This window comes from Ictidomys tridecemlineatus, chromosome 8, assembly GCF_052094955.1.
Source record: "Ictidomys tridecemlineatus isolate mIctTri1 chromosome 8, mIctTri1.hap1, whole genome shotgun sequence".
Classification (NCBI taxonomy): domain Eukaryota; kingdom Metazoa; phylum Chordata; class Mammalia; order Rodentia; family Sciuridae; genus Ictidomys; species Ictidomys tridecemlineatus.
Genome location: NC_135484.1, coordinates 52617023 through 52640907, shown reverse-complemented (window position 1 = coordinate 52640907; position 23885 = coordinate 52617023). Strand labels below are relative to the sequence as shown.

The following is a 23885-nucleotide window of genomic DNA, read 5'->3' as shown; positions in this document are numbered from 1 at the left end:
GATTAATATCTAGAAATAAAGTTAAAAAAAGGCTCAGCATCAGTGAAAGTGCCATCACAAGGGCTCATGTACTTCATTTTGAAGGAAAGAGTCGAGACTAATTGTACAAGTGCTTAGTATTTAGTGTTGTAGGGCTGGAGATACAGCTTCATGGTAGAGTACTTGCCTAGTACATATGAGGCCCTGCATTCAACCCCTAGCACTGAAGAAAATAAAAATAAATAAAATAAATAATGCTTAAAAGAATGTTTCTGATTTATATACTTGGTTATCTGGTTTTATAACTGACAGCATTATAATACTGTATAACTGCAATACAATATGTACAATACATAATAGTTGATGTTCATAATGATACTATTTCCTTTTTTTGGTACTGAGGATTTGACCTAGGAGTGCCTTACCATTGAGTTCCATCCCCAGCCCTTTAGTTTTTTTGTTTTTGTTTTTTAATTTGAGACATGGTTTTGCTAAATTTCTGACACTGACCTCCAACTTGTGACCCTACTGCCTCTCTCAGTCTCCTGAGTCGCTTCTTTTCTCTTCTCTTCTCTTCTCTTCTCTTCTCTTCTCTTCTCTTCTCTTCTCTTCTCTTCTCTTCTCTTCTCTTCTCTTCTCTTATAATGTCCTACCACACCTAGCAATACTATTTTTAATATATACTTTGAAGGAAGCAGAAAAATGTTTAATAGTAGTTTTAGGTTATTTGCTTAAAAATTGCTTTTAAAATTTGACAATTTAAGAAGTTACAATGATCTAAAAAACTGCTTCTATGGAAAATTTGATGCAGAATAAAGTATTGTTTGATATTTTGTTCTGTATTCTTAGGGTAGATGTATTTTTTATTTTTTATTTATTTTTTAACTTAGCCTACTATGAGTAGCTTGAAGGAAGAACCAAATGTTTAATATATTTTTTCCACCAGGTGCCTGGTACCTAGTAGCTGCGTAATATTTGTTGAATGTAGAATAGAGATTGAGTAGAAGGTGATGAGAGTGAGGAGAGATAAATGTAGGAAAGCCATTAGTGACTCCAGAGCCTAGTTTGAAGATAGTGCTTAGCTGCAGTTTAATTGAGGGAGAAGGGCATCTCAGAGAGAATTGCTAACAGGCCTTAATTTTATTAGATTCTAGAGCTCCTTGTGATTACCTCAGCATATTGGTAGACTAGCATTATTGTCCAAAATTTAATTATTAACCAACTTTATCTATCTTAGCTTCTAATAAATTGTTTGCCTTTACTACTGATAGCCTTTTGAATTAGACTTTTTAAAAAAAAAAATCTAGTTTTCTTTTACTACTTATCTTAATTGTTCCAAAACATGTAATTATATGATCCTTTGTCTTTCTAAGAAATGTATAATTATTTGGTTAAACTATAAAGTTCTTTAATCATTTATTTTTCTTTTGAGATGTCCATGGCCTTAAGGCTCACAAACCAGGATCACTAATGGACACATTTAATTCAGCCTTCCTGAAATCAGAATATGATTTCTTGTTATCTTGCACAATGTTGGGAACAGTGCAACACAGGGCGAAGGTTGTTCTACAGCCCTTAGGCCAGCAAAAATGAGACACAACTGTTCTTCTGTGCAAATGTTCTTGACATAACCTTGGGAAGACAATATCAAATGCAGCCTTTTCTTTTACTAGATTTCTTAGCAAATACCTGGGAAAACTCCATGAAATAATGAGTTTTCACAATTAAAAATGCTAATTTAAAAGTTTTATTGAGATAAGATTTTTTTTTATTTTAATTACTGTCAATTTTACAAGACCTTTCCTGTCACCAACCTTTATTTTTGAGCTGTAGGGAACACAATTCCAGAAATCCATGGAAAAGGAAGAGGGACCAAAGTTACTGATGACCTTAACCGTCATTTTTCACATATTCAGATTAACTTAAAATATTTTTAGCTACATTCTGGATTTATTAAGGTTTTCCTTCCCCTTTTTTTTTGGTCAATTTTTATTTGTAGAAAATATGTTGGTTAAATAAAACCTACTTTTACTATAAGGTTTTATTCTACCAAGCACATGATAAAATTAATTAAAGCTGCTTTCCATCTTTTTCGTCTTTATACAGTTCCATCGAGCCTCTGTACCTTACCTATGGAATCATATTTGCCTGCGGCTGCTCCTTTGCATACCAGCCTTCATTGGTCATTTTGGGACACTATTTCAAGAAGCGTCTTGGACTGGTGAATGGCATTGTCACTGCCGGCAGCAGTGTCTTCACAATTTTGCTGCCTTTGCTTTTAAGGGTTTTGATTGGCAGCGTGGGCCTCTCTAACACACTGAGGGTCCTCTGCATCTTCATGTTTGTTCTCTTTCTGGCTGGCTTTACTTACCGACCTCTTGCCTCCAGTGCCAAAGATAAAGAGAGTAAAAGCAGCAGATTCTCCCTCTTTTCCAGGAGAAAGTTCAGTCCTCCAAAAAAATTTTTCAATTTTGGAATCTTCAAGGTGACTGCTTACGCAGTGTGGGCAGTTGGAATACCACTTGCACTTTTTGGATATTTTGTGCCTTATGTTCACTTGGTGAGTATACATCTTTGGCTCTGCTGCTAACAGCTTTTATCATTTCACACAGGAAAACTTCTTAAAAGAGCAAAATAGATCAGGTTGAAGTTGTCCTGGTTCTAATTCAGGGACTCTTGAAAATAGGGTCTCTCAAGACAGGGTCAGCTCATCCATTGGACCATTAAACCAAGTTTGTTTCATGGTGTGCTTTGGTATATTAAAAAATTCCAAACCCAAACAAACAAAAACAAAAAAGAAGACTAAAATTTTACGCAATTATATAATCAATATAAAACACATTTGGTAGATCACTTTTTCTAGAGGTAGCTTGCTAATCGTAATGGGGGACATAGCTCATGTAATGATTTTGCCAACATTAATAAATTATTTTTACCAGAAGAGTGTAGAAATTAGAAGATGTGCAAAAAAGCCAATGAATTTGACATGAAGCATTATATTCACTTGTGGGACACTTGGAAAATGGGAATTCTATTCAGAGGAGTATTTGAAACATTAAGCAAGTTGTAAATGAGGGAAGAGAGCTAGAGTTTCCTTGGAAATTAGAGTTTCAAGTGCTCAAGCAGATTATAATGTTTATGTTTATTTCAAAGCAAAATTTAGCCTTTTAATACTAAAACAAGAATAAGCAGTGTTGAAAATATTTTCCCTTGGCAAAATTTGCTTGAAAGTGCTTAGTATGTTTCTTTTTTTCTTACTGTTTGTGGTTGAAAGGTATTTGCAGATCTACATAGATGATTAAATGATAAACAAATTGACACTAGTTCTATGTATATACTACATTTGTGAACTTGGGTCTTTTCTAGCTTGTATTCTACTACATAGTGGATGATGAGTTACACTATGTTAGAGATACTATTTGTATCAGGAGGTGGTAAATCAGATGGTGTGTGAAACACAAAGGGTTGTTAACTCTGTTAATAAACTTTGTCTTTTCCCCTTGCTCTTCTCTTTCCTGGCATGATTTCTTAAAAAACACTGACATTTGTCATTTGGAATTTTCTCTTTGTTACACTGTTTTGTCATTGAAAGCCACTTTATAGTGGAAATACCAGACTACTAAATAAATGCCTTGCAGGCTATTTAAATCTTGTCTTTGGTGGATGCACTGAGTGTATTACTTTGTTATAATTGAAGGTTTGGATTATGGGTACTTAACCCTGGCTTCATGGAATGGGATGACAGTTTTTTTCCTTAGATGAGGAAAAGATATTCGAATCCTTCCAAAAATGAGTAGATCATGTTCAATTCATATTAAGTCCTTTATTGACCTTTGAAGGTGACACACATAAACATATATGAACTTGTTCCAAAGGAGCATAAAACCTAGTAAATATAATAACAATAACTGTAATGGTTTATAGAACACTTTTACATACATCCTCTTCTTCAGTCTTCACAGCAAGGCAATGTATGTATCCTCATTTCATGGATGGGGAGACTAAGGTGCTAAAAGATTAAATATACTCAACGTCACAGGAACAGTGACTGATGGTTATTAGTGTGGTACTTTTAGGTAAAAGGCAGTATTATAGAGTGGGCTAAAAGTGAAGATTCTGAAGTAAGACAGATCTGGACTTAAATCTTGGTTTTTGTCCCTAACTAGTTGTATAATTTTTGGTATCCTCTCTAAGCATATTTCCTCATCTACAAAATAGAGATAAACTCAGTTTTACAGAGTTGCTATGAGGATTAGAAAAAATATATGTGAAATATCTATCCTAGTTTTGGCATAAAAATGGGAGTTTTTAAAATGTATGACAATATGATTTTATTTTGTGGTTTTAAAGGAAGGTATAGAAGATTCAGAGAAGAAAGATGATTGCCATTTGGTAAAGTAGTTAGAAAAGCTTCATAGCATTGGAGTTGGGCTATGAGCATGAGGTCTTATGTTACAACTGGATCTTTTATCTATTAGGGACTTAATTTTTCAATTTAGGTCTTTGAAGTGCTCTCATGCTTTGTTATAAATTCTGTGATTTTTACCTGCTAGGCTGTATATGATGATTTGAGAGAGACTGTACATGCTTGTTCTCAAAGTACTGTTGCATATTTTGTCTTTTTGTAGTTGACTTTTAAAAACAAAGACTCATTGATTCCTGGATGCTGTCAAATGACCTCTCTTTTAGGCTTACCCACTCATAATCTCATTGTAAGGGTATGGTTCAGTTTCGGTAAGGTCTAACTTTCTAAACAACCATTCCTATTAGCATTTGCTTCCATTTTTTTTTTTTTTTTTTTTTGTGAGTTGCCCATTTGCTTGAGTGTTGTGTCTTCTGGGCTAACTTCTTATAGCTCCTATTTATCCTTCACTTCACTTCCAGGAACGTGAGAGTCTCATGGTTTTTCTCCTATCTCCCCATCACTCCTTCTCAGTTTCTTTGCTGGCTCCTTCTTTTCCCCCTACCCACTGAATATCAGCATGTCTTAGGATTGCTCCTTGTTCTTTGTTTTTTGTTATGCCACTGGTAGCTTTATTCCAGTCTCTTGAGTTCAAACATCATATATAAATATATATATATCAGAGACTCCAGACTTATATTTCTAGCCTAAACCTCTCCTAATTTTTTCACTAGAGTTGTATATCCAACGGCTTACCTAATATCTCCACTTGGATGACTGCTAGGTGTTTCAGACTTAACATATCCAACCCTAAAATCCTGAATATACCATCAGAAACTTCATCTCCCCCAGCCATCTTCCTCTCAGAAGACGGTATTCCATCCTTCTAGTTGACCAGACCCCAAACCTTGGAGTCATCCTTAGCTCCTCTTTCTTTCATTCCATAACCCTGATCCAGTCAGAAAGTCTTGGTGACCTTCCTTTCAGATCCATATCCAGGATTTGGCCACCTCTCACTATTCTAACTACCAATGCCTTGGTCCAGGCCACTATCCCCTATCCTGGGGATCCTCTAGTAGCGTCCTATCTGGGCTCCCTTTCCTTCCCTGTCCCCTGCAGTCTGTTCTCCATAAAGAAGCACAGACACTCTTTCCAAGCATGTCACTCTGCTCAGAGTTCTTCAGTGGAAATGAGGAAATACTCAGGGTTTTTCTTTCTTTCTTTCTTTTCTTTTCTCCTTCCTTCCTTCCTTCCTTCCTTTTTTTTTTTTTTTTTGGTGATTCTGAGGATCGAACCTAGGACACTGTGGAAACAAGGCAAGCACTTTACCAACTGAGCTATATCCCCAGCCTGATGGAAACCCTCAGTTTTAGAGACTAATGTCCTTAGAGTGATCCACAAGGTCCTCCATGATCTGGCTTCTCCTACGTCTCTGATTTCCTATCTTATCCAGGTCTCTCTTGCTCACTGAGCTCCTGCTCCTCATCCTGCTCTTCTAATTAGGCTCTCCCTGACCATCTCATTAAAACTCCTCCTTCTCTCTTCTTCTCAGCATTCCCAAAACCCTTCACATATCTTTTTTTCTTTCATAGCACTTCTAACATTTATAATTTATTTATAATGACTATTGATTTCTATCTTTGTGTGTGTGTGTGTGTGTGTGTGTGTGTGTGTGTGTGTGTGTGTAAAATCTACAATGAGGGGAAGAAGCTCTATTTTGTTCAGTGATAGACCTAGCACACAGAAGGTGCTCAAATATTTGTTCAATGACTAAATATATTATAAATAAGCCTAAAATAACAAATATATGTGGTATTTATTTTCTCACCATTTTATTTTATTTTAATTAAAATTTTGTTTTTGAGACATGGTCTTGCTAAGTTGTTTAGGGCTTTGTTAAGTTGCTGAGGCTGGCCTCAAACTTGTGATCTTCCTGCCTCAGCTTTCAAGTCACGGGGATGACAGGTGTGCACTACCATGCCCAGCTGTATCTCAGCATTTTAATCTTTGAACTCATGGTGTAATTATTTTTTTTTACATTTTTTTCTTACAGGACATGATAGTATATTCATGTTCATGCAACATTTAACAATTAAGCTCAAATCAGCAAACCTCAGAATAATCAAGTAACCACTAATGCTGTCTGTTGATGGGAAGGGACAGTTGGTGTGTTTTGCATTGACCCACAGCTTTATATGCCAATGCTGAAATTATAATATAAATAGAAGTCACTATTTCTTTGAAGCAACCTTGTCTTTGGTGGTGTGTATGAGAAGAACAGGATGCAGGACTTAAAGCAACAGTCTGACCTCAGGCCTGCATGTCTTGGTGAAGTACTGAACAGAGGGTCACATCAGGCAGATGGTGATAAGTGCCTAAGAATGACAATGGTGATGTGACTTTTCTCAGTGACACCAAATGCTCCATCCTCCTACGAGAATGATGATTTAGTTTTAGTTGTCTTCACATCTCTGAAGTGCTGCTCACCTTGAAAATCAGCTATTTACTACCTGTGTTCTTTGACTCTATAACATATCATTGGGTTGAATTTTAATTGTTAAGCTTTAAACCTGCATATTTCTCTATCTAGAAATAGAACCATATGTTGAAATCTGTGATATAGTATTGATTAGCTTGTTTTTTTTAATGGCTTCATATTATCTTTAATGAGGACCTTAATGCAAATTATTCATGAGGAAGTACATTATTACTGGGTTTTTAATTTATTTTACATATATTTATTTCATAAATATATATTTTTTTTGTTATTTTTTATTTAATTTTTTATTAGTTGCTCAAAACATTATAATGATCTTGACATATCATACATTTGATTCAAATGGGGTACGTAATCTTATTTTTCCACATGTATAGATTGCAGGATCACATTGGTTATACAGCCACGTATATACGTAGGGCCATACTAGTGTCTATTGTATTCTGCTGTCCTTCCTTCCCCTCCCTCCCCTCCCCACTCCTCCCATCACCTCTTTCTACCCAATCTACTGTGACAAGTTTCTCTCTCTTTTTTCTTCCCCCTCACACCATCTTATATGTAATTTTGCATAACAATGAGAGTCTCCTACCATCTTCCATGCAATTCCCCTTCTCTCTCCCATTCCCACACACCTCTTGATTAATGGTAATCTTCTTCTCATGCTCTTCCTTCCTGCTCTGTTTTGATTCACCCCCCTTATATCAAAGAAGACATTCTGCATTTGTTTTTTAGGGATTGGCTAGCTTCACTTAGCATAATCTGCTCTAATGCCATCCATTTCCCTGCAAATGCCATGATTTTGTTATTTTTTAGTGCTGAGTAATATTCCATTGTGGATAAATGCCCCATTTTTTTTATCCATTCATGTACTGAAGGGCATCGGGGTTGGTTCCACAGTCTAGCTATTGTGAATTGTGCTGAATTAGCTTGTTTTGTTTTTTAAAGGAAAAAAATCTGATAAAATATAAGTGGGTTGGCTTTGTGACAGACAGTTCTCAAAAGAAACTTTGATAGCTAAACTGTGGAACCAACCTAGATGCCTTTCAACAGAAGAATGGATAAAGAAAATGTGGTACATATAAACAATGGAATATTACTCAGCCTTAAAGAAGGATGAAATTATGGCATTTGCAGGTAAATGAATGGAACTAGAGAATATCATGCTAAGTGAAAGAAGCCAATCCCCAAAATCCAAAGTCTGAGTGATTTCTTTGATAAGCAGATGCTGATCCATAGTGGGCACGGGGGTAGGGAAGAATGAAGAAACTTGGATTCTTTAGAAGGGAGTGAGGTGAGAGGAGGGGCTGTGATGATGGGAAGGACAGTAGAATGAGACAGATATTATTATTCATGTATGATTACACTACTGGTGTGACTCTGCACCATGTACAGCCAGAGGAATGAGAAGTTGTGCTCCATTTGTGTACAATATGTCAAAATGCATTCTACTGTCATATATAACTCATTAAAACAAATTTTTTAAAAATTTTAAAAAATTAGTTCAATACTCTTAGAGAAAATCCATTTCCCTTTGTAATATATTCCTTATGTAATAAAACTGGAGAGGGTGGGGGAAGAAATAGAGAGATCCTGTTTACCTGTGTAAGATTAATGGCAAATCACTTGCTTGCTACCATGGCAATTAAGTGGACTCCAAGTTCCCTTGTTACTGAAAAGTTGCATTTTAAACTAGAAATGAACTTTTGAGGCAGACACACCAATAAATAGGGGCATGTAGTACCTTAAAAGATATTTTTTAGCTTTGCATAATGCCAAATGCTGTTAGTGGTCAACACTGCGAATGTAGCCTAGAAACTCCCCAAGCCAGAGTCCCTATGTTCACTCTGTGGTCTCAGCAGAAATACTGCTCCAGCCCATGCTCAGGTGCTAAGCCATGCAAATAAGAATAGCAAACAAATGTTCCTCCCTTCATGGCTTTGTTAGAGGGAGATTCAGGTAACATTTGCCAAGAATGGATTATGTATTAAGCATTTTCACAAAATCTCACAAACCATCACAAAGATGAATATAATAAGTATGATTGCCGAAGTCTGGCTTGGCACAAATCAGGAGCCACTTGTCAAAAAGAAACTAACTTTATTTTTAGAACTACAAACGCCAAACAAAACAGCTCCAGGGAAAAACCCTCAGAGCCCAACTGCCACCACCGGCTTCCACCAGCCTCTCTCCCCCACACCAGCCTCTCAACCTCCCACAATCCTCCTCCTCTTGAGGCCGATTGGCTGGGTTGCGTGGGCAGAGCCAAAGAAGTCACCCAATGAGCAGCTCCGTGGAGGAGCCAATCAGCTAGATGTTGCTGGGGCAGCTGTGAGCCAATCATCAGCTGGCAGTCTGAAGGGCAGGGAAACAGCCCAATGAACATCACCGCAGAGGAGCCAATCAGCTAGATGTTGCTGGGGCAGTCTGAAGCTTGCTGGCAGCTGGAAGTTTGCTGGGGCCCCTTTGGCTGTGGCTCTCAACATCTCCCCCTCTCTGTTTAAACAACAAGCATGTGGCTTATGGACCGTGCCTGCCTTAGGTTGTCCAATACATATGGTCCTTACCCGTCTTCGGATGAGCTGACCTCAGGGCGTCAGCCTCCTGTCTTAGGTTGGTACCATTGTAATTGGATCTTACCCGTCATTGACTACCGGTCCAGTACAGCCACACCTGTGGAGAGGTCTCAGCGGGGGGGGGGGTGAGGTTCTTTGCCTCACCTCTGTTGACCCCCAAATTTTAGCTGAATGATCATGACAAGCAGAAGGGAGGAAGATATACCAAGTCAATTGACGGCTCCTTTTGGGAAAATTGTACCACCGATGATATCATCAGCAAAAATACCCCAACACTACCACAAGTCGCTGCACCAACAGATAGTTCACAATGCATACAAATGACACATAGTTCTGTAAGCAGTTCAGTGCAAGTTCTGTAAGCAGTTCAGTGATGGCTATTGCAGAAACTGTAGATTAGTTTTATCTTTGTCTTCACCGGCACAGGGATGAAGATAGGAATTCTGGCAATAATGACTAAAGAAAAAATTAGGTAACATTCCAGAAGACACTAAAAGAAAACAATTTTCTTAACAATTTATATTATCTTCATCGGCACTGGGATGAAGATAGAAATTCTGGCAATAATGGCTAAAGAAAAAATTAGGTAACATTCCAGAAGGCACTAAAAGAAAACAATTTTCTTAAAAGAAAACAATTTTCTTAACAATTTATATTATAGTGAAGAGAATTATTAAATATAATGAAAACTAAAGGTGAGAGTAAACAAACAGATCTGTTAACCTCCTTTTTGTTTACATATTAAAACAATTCTTAACAGTTATTTACCCAATTTAAATTAAACCATTTAAATCACGTGAATAAAAAAAAAATATTTGGATCCATCTTTTCATGAGCGCTCATCATATATGATATATAGAAATATGTACATTGGACATACGTACATTCAAACATATAACACAAAACACAAGTGTGCACACATAATATAATACATACAACACATAACACAATAGTAAAGGCCTTATAACTTTTTACAGGTAAAATCTCTATTGCAATGTTTAAAAACTCTATAGTCAAAAAAAAATAGAACTGATCAGCAAAACATTAACCTAGGTCTGTATGAGCTCAAAAAAATAAAATAGAACTTCATGATATGGGAAAGGGCAATAATAAAATAGATATTGAAAAAAGCATCCTGGTTCTGTCGCAGATGTAAGGATAGCCAAATTGGAGTTTTGGATATCAGCTATTATGGATTTGAGCTAAATCATCTTCTTTTTGGTCTGTAGAAATCGCTTTAGTTAATCTCTCTGGAATCCAAATCGGCTGCTGTTCTCTCTGTGGAAACACAAAAACAGACCCCCGACTCCAGACAATCACTGGGTCAGGATTTTAGTTAATCTCTCCGGAATCCAAATCAGCTGCTGTTCTCCCTGTGGAAACACACAAACAGGCCCCCGACTCCAGACAATCACTGGGTCAGAACCTTGGTTAATCTCTCTGGAATCCAAATCGGCTGCTGTTCTGGGTCAGAACCTTGGTTAATCTCTCTGGAATCCAAATCGGCTGCTGTTCTTCCTGTGGAAACACACAAACAGACCCCCGATTCCAGACAATTACTGGGTCAGGACCTTTCCATTGTCCTGTTAGAATATCTTTCCAAAGTACCTTGGGCTTATGTACATTTTTTGGACACATATGCCTTTCTGCAGCACTAAGTCCTGATGAATCCAAATTTAAAAAGTTTAGAGTAAAAAGGGTTATTTTAAGTTTATCTTTGGGGAATATATACCCCTTCCCAATTCCATCTTTTTGCTTTAATAAGTACATTTTAATAGTTTGATGAGCTCTTTCAACTATGCCTTGACCCTGTGGATTGTATGGGATTCCTGTTATATGAGTAATGCCAAATGATGAGCAAAATTGTTTAAAAGAAGTAGACGTATAACCAGGGGCATTATCTGTTTTTAACTGTTTTGGAATGCCCACAGTGGCAAAATTTTGTAAGCAATGAGCTATAACATCTTTAGTTTTTTCGCCGGCATGAAGGGAGCCCATCAAAAATCCAGAAGAAGTATCAACTGTAACATGCAAATATTTTAATTTTCCAAATTCTGGCAAGTGTGTGACGTCCATCTGCCAAATATGGTTAGGCATCAATCCTCTAGGATTGACTCCAAGATTAACTTGTGGTAAAAAGGTCACACAATTTTGACATTGTTTTATTATTTGTCTAGCTTGTTCCTTAGTTATTTTAAAACGCTTTTGTAAAGTATTAGCATTGACATGGAATCTTTCATGAAAATTTATAGCTTCTTCTAGTACAGAGAAAATATGTATGTCACGTGTAGTTTTATCTGCTAAATCATTGCCTAAACTAAGGGCTCCAGGCAATCCTGTATGTGCCCTGATATGTCCTATAAAGAATGGATCTTTTCTGTCCCAGATTAAACTTTGTATAGTGGAAAACAAAGAGAAAACAGTAGAAGAAGGGGAAATTCTACCAGCATCTTCAAGGGATACTATAGCATTAACTATATACTGGCTATCAGAAAATAAATTAAATACAGAATCTTTAAACATCACAAAAGTTTGTAATACTGCATTAAGCTCTACCTTTTGAGCTGATTGTTTGGGTACTAAAAATGTAAAAGTTTGATCAGGTGTAACTATTGCTGCTGTACCATTATTTGACCCATCAGTGAATATATTTGGAGCATTCATGATAGGTGTTTTTCTTGTCATTTTTGGAAAAATTACAGGATGCAATGACCAAAAAGACAATAAAGGATTAGATGGTAAGTGGTTATCAAATGAAACATTAGATTTGCACATTATTATTGCCCAAGTATTTAACTCATTAGCTAATTCATCAATTTGATTCATAGTATATGGAGTAATAATTTTATGGGGAGAAATTCCAAACACTGCCTTTGCTGTTTTTATTCCTTTGAGTATTAATTGTCCTACAGCCTCAGGATATCTAGTAAGAATAGTGTTAGGAGAATAAGATAAATGTATCCATAATAATGGACCTTCTTGCCAAAATACTCCTGTAGGAATATTTTTTGTTGGTAATACAATAAATAATAAAGGCAAACTTATATCAATTCTATCCAAATGCATATTTTCCATATATGTTTCAATGATTTTTAATGCCTTTCTTGCTTCAGGCGTTAACATTCGGGGTGAATTTGGATCTGATGGACCTTTTAGGATATCAAATAAAGGTCCCAATTCTCCTGTTGGAATACCTAGATAAGGCCTTATCCAATTTATGTCTCCTAATAACTTTTGAAAGTCATTAAGTGATTTGAGTTGATCTACTCGTATTTGAATTTTTGGTGGACGGACCATGGTTGAGGATAATAGAACTCCTAAATAATTAATTGGAAAATTTAATTGTACTTTATCTATTGCTATCTCTAGATTATAATTTTTTAATAAGTTTGTAAGTGTGGCATAACATTCTAGCAATGTGTTTTTAGCTTTGTGTGCTAATAATACATCATCCATATAATGAAATATTTGTAGTTCAGGATTTTGATTTCTAAGTGGCTGGATTACTTTGTTAACATAAATTTGACACATAGTTGGACTGTTAGCCATCCCTTGAGGGAGTACTTTCCATTCATATCTCTGATCAGGACCTTCATGATTTAGTGCAGGGATAGTAAATGCAAAACGTGGACTATCCTCAGGATGAATTGGAATTGAAAAAAAACAATCTTTAATATCTATAACTAAAACATACCAGGTTTTTGGCAAAGCAGACAATTGAGGAATCCCCGATTGAGCAGGTCCCATAATGACCATTTCATTGTTAATGGCTCTTAAATCTTGCAGTAATCTCTATTTACCAGATTTCTTTTTGATGACAAAAATGGGAGTATTATGGGGAGATACAGAAGGTTGTATATGTCCTTCCGCTAATTGTTGTTTGACCAGATCATGGGCTACTTGTGTCTTTTCTTTAGTCAAGGGCCACTGAGGAACCCATACTGGCCTTTCTGATTTCCATGTAATTTTTATTGTCTCAGTGGCCCTTTGTGAAAATCCAACCCATGTCTGTCTGTTCCTTGATCTATTTGTATTGGTGCTGCTATACATTGTTCTTGTCTTTCTAATCTTTTTCCTTTCCTAAAACCTTGTTTAGCCATAATAGTGGGTGCATTTTGATTGATATTATTTGTTAATGTCAAACCTAATTGATCTAAGACATCTCGTCCCCATAAATTTACGGGAAGATGATCCAATACATATGGCTGTATAGTTCCTTCACATCCTTCAGGATCCTTCCAATCTAATAGCATTGCACTTCTATCGGGATTAGTCGCCACTCCTAGGCCTCGAAGCGATTGAGTGGCTTGTTGTAATGGCCAATGTTTTGGCCATTCTTGACGAGAGATGATGCTAAGATCTGCACCTGTATCCAGTAGCCCATTAAATTCATGTCCTTGAATATTTAGTTTTAGCATGGGGCGAGAATCTAAATTTAAAGAAAGCATAGCCCAATCTACACCTGTGGAGCCTAATCCCTTGGAACCTCTTTCTACAACATGACTGGAAAATTTATCATGTAGGCTTGGTATTATTAGTAACTGTGCTATTCTATCTCCTGGTGAAATTACTGATATACCCTTTGGAGAACTGGCTATAATTTTTATTTCACCTTCATAATTGGAATCAATTACCCCAGGACTTATCAAAAGTCCTTTTAGAGTAGAAGAGCTGCGTCCCAATAATAAGCCTACTGTTCCTTTGGGAAGAGGTCCTTTTACCCCTGTGGGAATGATTTGAACTCCCATCTCTGGAGTTAGTACTGATTTGGTGGAGGCGCAGATGTCCAACCCTGCGCTCCCTCTGGTTTGTCTGATGAGGGATCTGATGTGCTGGGCACTACCCTGATGGGGTTGCTGGGGTTGCTGGGTTCCTCCAGTGCTCCGTATATTTGTGGTTTGGGGCCCCGGAGCATTGGGGCCCCCTGTCCATTTTTTGGCAACGGAGCCCGATGCCTTTGTCCACGATATTGTGGATAAACACCTTGTCCTTGTTCGTTTTTTGATAATGGAGTACCCTCTATGGTGGTTTGAGGACGGTATTCATTAGCCCAATATAATGGAGTACCCTCTATGGTGGTTTGAGAACGGCATTCATTAGCCCAATGTCTCCCTCTACGGCATCGTGGGCAAATACCCGGTATTCTACTTGTTTGATACCTAGTTTTGTTAAACCCTCCTCCTATGGGGCAATTCCTTTTAAAATGTCCTGTTTGTTGACAATTGTAGCATGTTCTTGGCCTGGCATCTAAAGCCTGTTTTACTGCAGCTGCCACAATTTGCCCTTGTTCATTAATGTCTCTGGCATCTAAAACCTGTTTTACTGCAGCTGCCACAATTTGCCCTTGTTCATTAATGTCTCTGGCATCTAAAGCCTGTTTTACTGCAGCTGCCACAATTTGCCCTTGTTCATTAATGTCTCTGGCATCTAAAGCTTGTTTTACTGCAGCTGCCACAATTTGCCCTTGTTCATTAATGTCTCTACATAATTTAATATATGTGTTTAAATCTTCATGTTTCCATGGTCTAATGATATCTCTACACCAACGATTCGCTTGGTCATAAGCCAGTTGTTTTATAAATGGCATTGCTTGTTCTGTATTCCCAAAAACTCTGGTAGCTGTTTGAATAAGCCTATCTACAAATTCAGCGTAAGGTTCATTAGCTCCTTGTATTATCTTAGATAATTGACCTTGTAAACCTCCAGGTTCTTGTAAAGACTTCCATGCCCTAACTGCATCTACAGCAATTTGTAAATATACACCAGGATCATATGCAAGTTGTTGCTGCCGATCCTCATAAGGTCCCTTTCCTAACAACATATCTAGATTTCTCTGAGGATAACCAGCTGCTGCATTTCGACTAGCCGTCTCCTTGCAAAATTCCTCATTGGCAACCTTCCATAACAGGTATTGTCCTCCATTTAGCACAGCTTTACACAAACTAGCCCAATCTGCTGGCGTCATGCTTAAGTTGGTAATGGATTCGACCAAGCTTACAGTGAAGGGTGCTTGAGGACCATAGGTTGCTACAGCCTCTTTTAGCTCCTTCACTGATTTGAAATTTAAACCCTGGTAAGTTCGCTGCCCTCCTACCTCAAATACAGGGCATACTTGAGATCCTGTCTCAGGATCCAAACTATCAACTGCGGGGGTTGGGAGTCTCTTAGCATATGGAGGTGGTGCTGTTGATTGGACACTTATGCCCTCTGGTGATAGAGTGCTGTTAGTAGCAGTCTCCTGTAGAGGCGGTGCTGTTGGTTGGACACTTACGCTCTCTAACAAAAGGGTCTTATTAGCAGTCACCTGTTTTAACTTTTCCCCTGATAGATTTTTCTGCTCTAAACTTCCTTCCTCTGTCTCACTATCTCGAAAGACCTTCTCTTTTACTTGAATCTTTTCCTCTTTCTGACTAGCTCGAGCTTTTACTTGAATCTTTTCCTCTGTCTGACTAACTTGAGAGACTTCCTCTTCTACTTGAATCAATATGTCTTCTTCTTCCTCTACCTCTGTCTGAACTGAAGGCTTTGGACTAAGCAAACTAGATACCAACGTCCACAATGACAATGTGCCAACTGGCAGAGTCCCTGGGTTGTTCTTTTCTATTCTTTTTAAATCTTCACCATGATGGTTCCATTGTGATATATCTAACAACTCCTCCTTAAAAAGCCATGGGCTATATTCTTGTATTATATCAACGTATGCCCTGACTGCTCTTGATTTTACTGGGAAGCTTCCTTCCTTTAACAATTTACTTAACAGTCTTTCGGTTTGTTTTTTACTAATTGCTGATCCCGTATTTCTACTATAATACAACCCAGCAAGATAACAGCAAATAAAACCGAGACAGAATCCAATAAAAATGGAACCACACAAAATCATTATATCAGCCTTTCTATCCTCCTGACATGTCCATCCGTCCTTTCTCCCTATCTGTTCCTCAGACGCAAATAGTTTTTCCTCAGATGTGAGTGGTTTTTCTTCCCTCTTACTCATCTCCAGGGACAGGAAAGTTAAAACAAAAACGAAGCAAAACAAAAGAGGAGACTTAGAATGGCTCCCCATCCTCTCGCCCTGCCCTCAGGGGCGAGCAGTTTACTTACCCTCAGTTGCTCCCCGTGCGAGCCACCAAATGCCGAAGTCTGGCTTGGCACAAATCAGGAGCCACTTGTCAAAAAGAAACTAACTTTATTTTTAGAACTACAAACGCCAAACAAAACAGCTCCAGGGAAAAACCCTCAGAGCCCAACTGCCACCACCGGCTTCCACCAGCCTCTCTCCCCCACACCAGCCTCTCAACCTCCCACAATCCTCCTCCTCTTGAGGCCGATTGGCTGGGTTGCGTGGGCAGAGCCAAAGAAGTCACCCAATGAGCAGCTCCGTGGAGGAGCCAATCAGCTAGATGTTGCTGGGGCAGCTGTGAGCCAATCATCAGCTGGCAGTCTGAAGGGCAGGGAAACAGCCCAATGAACATCACCGCAGAGGAGCCAATCAGCTAGATGTTGCTGGGGCAGTCTGAAGCTTGCTGGCAGCTGGAAGTTTGCTGGGGCCCCTTTGGCTGTGGCTCTCAACATATGATAAATAACAGAGTTAAGGAAGTGATTCTCTGATGAAACTGTGCTTGTTCACGTTCACTCATTGACTTATGCTCAGAGCTAGATTTTCACATGTCTCAGACACATGGTAAATCCCATGTTCTTTTTATGAAGGAGTCTGCTGATGCTTCAGCAGACTAATTGTATAACTAATTGGAACCAATTGCTTCATCTAGTCAACTCAGAGATGGAGGGGGATGCTGCTATTTTCAGCCATAGTGGCCCTAGCAAATTTGCCTTGCAAATTTCTCTTCAGTTCTTTCAAAACTAAGAACAGAGGCAATGCTGAGCTGTCCCAGCACTCAGCATACTTTACAGCTAGGAAAACCAGCTCTTGTTCTGCTGTAATGGGAATAAGAGGATATCATGTGACCTCTTATTTCCAGCCTCCACATGTTCTCTTTTGATCTCTAGTGCATTGTTCCTAAGAAAATTGTGGCCATAGAAAGTTAGTTTTCATAATCTGTGGCAAGTGGAACATAGGCCGTATAGAGTTTTATGTTCAATTATGTTTTCTATAATAAATGTTGAGCATAGTTGAATAAAATATACAGATTTATAGCGAATACATACTGTATATGATTATGATAGAAAAATGGAAAAAAGTAAATTGCTTCAATTTTTAGAGTCACATGGAAACTCTGAGGCCACTGATGAATTATTAGTCTCCCAAGAGGGCCCTAAGGTGTTGGAACATAGGAAACTATTTCTTCCCTCTTGTTAATGCAGAAGTCTCTCGGTTTTGTTTTGTATTTAAGTATCTCAGGCTTTGTTTGATAAAATGTAGCATGTTTTTGAATGATACCTAATTTCATTTGTAATATGGATACTTACTTATTCCTCAAATCCTTATAGTAGTATTAAAGTTTGTTCAAGTTTGAGGAACCTAAATTATACTAATGAGTAGAGGTCCTTTTATGATTTTTATATCAAGTAAAAATGAATTGTGCAATGGAGGAATAGATATAGAAATCTTAATTTGAACAGCTTCCTTGTAAAACTATACTTGGACATTGGCTTTTGCCTGACTTACCAGGTAGCTCTGTGACAGAGTTGTCTGATCCATCAGGAGTACATTTGTGCTGGTTTAACCTCATCTCCAATTTCAGGGCATCTTTTGGAGAAGCTCTGATAATCACTCTGAGGATTATGGGACTTTAGGGAAACCGGCCTTGCCACGTAGTTGTGCTGTCGGGAAGAGTCAAATACCCAAAGAAAATGCAAGGATTCCATATCCCTGGCTGCCCGTTGTAGTCTATTTTCCCTTATGCCTTTCTCCCTTGTCCTCCCTGTTGTGCCATCTGCCTTCCCACCCATCTCTAACCACTGGCAGCTCTTTTGTAACCACAAAGTCTATATTCCCCCATAACACATTGGAAAAAAGTACGATTTGGAGGTGCAAAATTGTAAACATGGACAGTTAGGCAATCTAGCTGTCTTTGTAGCCATGCCAGATTGAACTGATTCTTGGCATAGCATGGCAAGAACAGCTGCAGCAGCCAGGTTTTGGAACACAGTTTAAGATTCTGCATGTCCAATTGTCAGTGCCATGGAGCAAGGGTTTACTTCAAACCACAAAGTTTATTTTAAACAGAAGTTTATTGTGTTCCCGCATTTTTATTAACATTTGGCTCACAAGAAGCTGCCACAACAGTCTTTCTCATTGAAGTCTCAGGACTACCCTGTGAAATAGGCAGCGTTATTGCTTCCTTTTCTCAAAAGAGGAACCAGGGGTGGTAAGACTAGCTCAGTGTTGCAAGGCTGATATAAGGGTTTAAGCGGGTCTTCTTAAGAGAGTGATTTTTAAGTAAAATATTTAAATGCTAGGAATGTGTTATAGTAAAAAGATGAAAAAGATCATACAGGTCATTTAATTAATTATTATATATAATTTTTCCCCCTTAATCTTTATTTATTTATTTATGATGTGCTGAGGATCGAACCCAGTGCCTCAGGGCATGCGAGGCAAGCGCTCAACCACTGAGCTACAACCCCAGCCCATATATATATTTTTTAAACAGGAGAAGAAACTAAGGTGTAGAAAATTTAACTGCTTGCCAAAAGCTACATAGTTATAAAAGTGGTAGGACCAGATGTAACATCCAAGAATATCTGAGGAAAATAAATAGAAGCTTATTATGGCCAAAACTGTAAATGTGTGCATTGTAGAAATGTAATTATTAGAGGAATAAAATTGTTTGCTCATCTAACCCTGGTCCACATAATCAGGAGGTTGTGACAAGAGTCCAGTTCTTCTTAAGAACTGCCAATAGCAACTGCAAATTGTCTTTCTTTGGATATATTTGGAGCTCAGGATCAAGGTTGTTTTGTGGCAATCTTTCCCCGAGAATTCAAGCCTTATAGTAGTACTAAAGTTCATTGCATATTGGGCTGGAACTATTTCTCTTCACTCTAAGGTTCTGATAGGAGCAAAGTTTTGGGGTCTGTTACATTTCAGCCTTGTGGACAATGGTTGCAGAGGTTTGGGTACATTTATTTTTTAGAGAGAGAGAATTATTATTATTTTTTAATATTTATTTTTTAGTTTTTGGCGGACACAACATCTTTATTTGTATCTGGTGCTGACGATTGAACCCGGGCCGCACACATGCCAGGCGAGCACACTACCGCTTGAGCCACATCCCCAGCCCTTGGGTACATTTTTTATTGATTGAAAATTGAGTTATATATTAGAAGAATTGCCATACCAGTCTTCTCTGCATTGCAACCAGATTAAAAGAGCTAAACTTAAAATTTTAATTTTGTTTTTGGCCTGGTGGCTAAATACTAGAGGTAAAGTTTACATTTGCTTTTTCCTCCTTCTCCCTTTCTTTTTGCTTTTCTTTTTTCCCTTCTTTGTATTCTTGGTTTTAGTTTATTCTTCTATTATCAATTAACTCTACAGAATGTTTTAGTATTCTGAATAAAAGCTAATACATTGCTTTTTAATTAATATTTTCTATTTTTCATTCAAAAGTAGGCTTATAAGAGTATTTATAGTTTTGTAATCTAACTATTTACCCATTGTGTTTCACTGTGTGTGAAGTATTTCATACACACATGAACAGTGTACTCTCATACCCTTTATATACATTCCTTTAATTTTTTTATCATGTCGTCTAGAAACATTTCATTTCATTCATTCATTACCTTTCCAATAAACTTTCCCAAAAGACATAAGGATTATTTACTTCACACATACTTTTCCTGATTGAACTCTCACCGTACCTTTTATGAGGGAAGCAGTGCTAATACTGGTTCTTCCATTAATAGATAAGAACCTTGAGGTCCAAAGAGGTTTAACTTTGCTATGGAGGTGGAAGTACTATTAGAATAGACTTAGAGTAGATTTAGATTTTCAGTTCTGTCACTTTTTATGTTCTTACCTATGTGTTTCTTTCTCTATTATAACTTAGTTGAGCAGATTCAAGATCTGTTCACTTGACATATACTCACTGAGGACCTGTAGTATGCCATGAACATTCTAGGTATGGGGATGCACTGGTGAGGACAAGTGTGGTTTCTCTCATGGAAATCAGTAAGTAAACAAGGTCATTTTCAAATAGTGATATTTTCTTTGAAAACAAAATGGGTTAGAAGGTGACAATGATAGTCAACTTTAGTTTGGGCAGTCAGGGACAGCCTCTGAGGAGGTGACTGTAAACATTCTGTGTGCTAAGGGCTAATTTAATTAGGTACTTAGAAGACAAAAAAGATAGCTTCCAATTGTCCTTGGGAAGCTTATAACAGAATTTCTCTGGTCTATCTTTAAGGCCAGTCAACAGTTGACTTTTTTTATCCAACTTATTTTTATCTGATTTATTATATTAAAATCTGCATGTTGAGAATGAAAAATTCTTGCATACTTTGCTATAGCACCCAAGCATTGTTTGTTTTTTTGTTTTCCCACATACTTTAACTACTTAACTTTTCTAAAAATATACTGGTATTGCTCAGTTCTCATGTGGTTGTTAAGTGAATGATTGGACATCTCTCTTTCACTTCGTCTCCGCTTCCAGATTTTTTTTTCAATGGCGTCTATGCTTTTCTTGCTTTTCTAACCTTGCATTTATTTCCCTTCAGATCTCAACATCTGCTGCAAATTGACTATTCAGGTTAGTGAACATTTGCCCATTTTTCAGTTTTACACCATAGGCAGTATTCACCAGCATTCCCCTACTGAAATGAATAAGGATTTTTACTTCTCTGGCCACTTGTGACTCATTAATGGTAAAGTTAAATATTTACAGAACACCCTCATCAAAACAAGCTGTTATTTTTTTTTAAAAGAATTTTTTAAAAATAATATGCTAGCATAGGAACATTGCAGGAAGAGAAAACATAATTGATAAATGAGAAAGCTAGAAAACCGATCCCTTACAAATAAATTAAAGCAGAGCTGCTGATTTTAGTGAGGAAGCAAGTTTGTCATGTGTTCCAAATTATAGTTAGCCAAAAATAAGTATTTATAGATCACTCAGCAGTTTTTAGAAATGATGCACATTTTGCTCAGGCATGAAAATTATCCCTAGAAGGTAGGCCCCAATCTCTAAAAAATTTAAAATTGGTGGAGGAGAAAGAAATCAATAAAAATTTTTAAATACCCAATTTTAACTTAAATCAAGAAACTGCAGTAATGTTTTTTTGTTAGGCCCTTTATACTGTGTAATATATTCAGTGGAAGTATGGGAAAGGCTGGTGAAAACTGTGGATTTATTTACAAAATACTTTGGAGAGTTTTTTGTGGAAGTGTCTGTACACCTCAGGAAATACTAAAGAAGGAACAGGTAAGGGAGAGTGGACCTCCACACGATTAGGGGCAGCATCTCTTCTTCATTGTTTCAGACCCAGTACCAAACATGTGCCTGGTGCTCAATGTATATATGTATGTATGTATATGTATAATTTATTTATTTATTTAGTACTGAGGATTGAATCAGGGGTACTTAGCCACTGAACCACATCCCCAGCTCTTTTTAATATTTTATTTTGAGACAGGGTCTCACTAAGTTGCTTAGAGTCTCACCAAGTTGCTAGAATTACAAACATGTGCCACCATGCCCAGCTCTGCATATTTTTTGACTGATTTCAGATTGGGCTTTTAGGCTGCTTAAGCTGCTAAAGTACAAGGTCTACTAATTGCTCTACTAGTGACTACTTTTATATTTTAACAGTACTTTTAAGTTCTTCAAGTACTTTTTTCTTTGCTCTTCAACATATAAAACCCTAAAGGCAACAAAATTTTTATCTCCATTTACAGAGAAAGGAGTCATGCAAATATAGTTAGGATAGGGTAAGATTTAAAAAGTTATCAGAAATAAAAGAGACTTTAAGATGATATAGACTAGTTTCAATGTGGAGTATATTTAACAATATGTAAATGGTGGCAAGAGGTACACAGTCCTGCTGAGGTGACATAGTCCCCCTATTCATTGCACCTTCTCCCTGAAGAGTTGGGCATCTGAGGGTGACCATAGCCCAGCAAATAGGATAACAAATGCCCAAGCCCATCTCAACCCAAGAACACATCTGTGGAATTTAAGATGCTGCCATTTATTAATAATCAAATTTTATGATTCATTATAATATCCTTAGCATAAATCAAGTGTCCTTGTCCCTACTTAATCATTACCTCAGTTTATGAACACATGGTTTTCTTTAGTAGCTTCTTCATCCAGGGCTTTTCACAATTTAAGGCTTGTCCTTGCCAGCTTTTCCTCAAAGGAAAGTTCTTAGCTTCCTATTGATGCCTTAAGCTTTAACTGTTGTTCTCTGCCAGGTATCTCCTTGTCCCCCTGTGTAGCCTTCAGAGCCTTCTCAGAATCCTGGGACTGGAATTGCCCAGGAGTAGAAGTTACCTGATGCCTTTCCCTTCCCTTCCAATGAGGTGCTTTTTAAGCTCTGCATTGCTTTCACCTTCATAGCCACCCTGTAATGTTCCATCGCTTCCTTTTCTCTTCTGGGGGGAAAAAAATTCTAAAAAAAAAAAAAAAAAAAAAAAACCTACGTACACATGATCTTTTAAAAATCAGTAGTGTTCTACTCCATTTGGAATGAGAATGAGAAAAGGAGTAATTAGGATAGATAGTCTCAGAGATATAATGAAATGACAATAGTAGAAGGAAAACTGATCTAGGCCTAATCCTAACAATTTTTAATCTTCATTCAGGCAAAAAAAAAATTGAATTTGAGAATACACTAGGAAGAGATCCAGCAGTTGGTAGGCTCTTGGGATTAATAGAAAAGATCAACTCTATGTGCCTAACCAAGACTGGAGGAGAGAGGTAGATAGGGAGACTGGCAAAGTATCTTTCTAGCTAACAACACTACCTTGAATCTTAGGAAAGTTTAAAAAAAAAGGTAGAATTTTCATGAAGGATTCAGTTTTTCTACACTTTGGAAGAAAGGGCAAAATTAAGCTGAATGAGAACTAATGCCCTAATTTTTTTGTTTTTCCCTCAAAAATCAGAAAAAATCAGCTGGGCGTGGTGGCGCACACCTGTAATCCCAGGGGTTTGGGAGGCAGAGGTAGGAGGATCACAAGTTCCAAGCCAGCCTCAGCAAAAGTGAGGCACTAAGCAACTCAGTGAGACCCTGTCCTTAAATAAAATACAAAATATGGCTGGGGATGTGGCTCAGTGATTGAGTACCTCTGAGTTTAATCCCCAGTACCCCCACCCACTATCCAAAAAGATTTTCAGAAAAATCAACTGGGCATGTTGGTGCACTTCTATAATCCCAGCTGCTTAGGAGACTAAGACAAGAATACGACAGGTTTAAGGCCAGCCTCAGTAACAATGAGACCCTGTCTCAAAAAATAAAAAGGGCTGAGTATGTGGCT

At 37.6% G+C, this 23885-nt stretch overlaps 1 protein-coding gene and 1 long non-coding RNA gene across 4 annotated transcripts in view; one reads left to right on the top strand and one right to left on the bottom strand.

The window, feature by feature from the left end:
* LOC144366121 (uncharacterized) overlaps positions 1 to 23885 on the bottom strand; it is a 120626-nt gene that overhangs the window by 57367 nt on the left and 39374 nt on the right. The window lies entirely within an intron of this gene.
* Positions 1 to 23885, top strand: part of Slc16a10 (solute carrier family 16 member 10) — a 119165-nt gene that overhangs the window by 68779 nt on the left and 26501 nt on the right. For both annotated transcript variants that reach the window (XM_005330169.5, XM_078019483.1), the window contains one exon: positions 2086 to 2539. In XM_005330169.5, coding sequence (XP_005330226.2) covers positions 2086 to 2539 — 454 coding nt within the window. The remainder of the gene's footprint in view (positions 1 to 2085; positions 2540 to 23885) is intronic.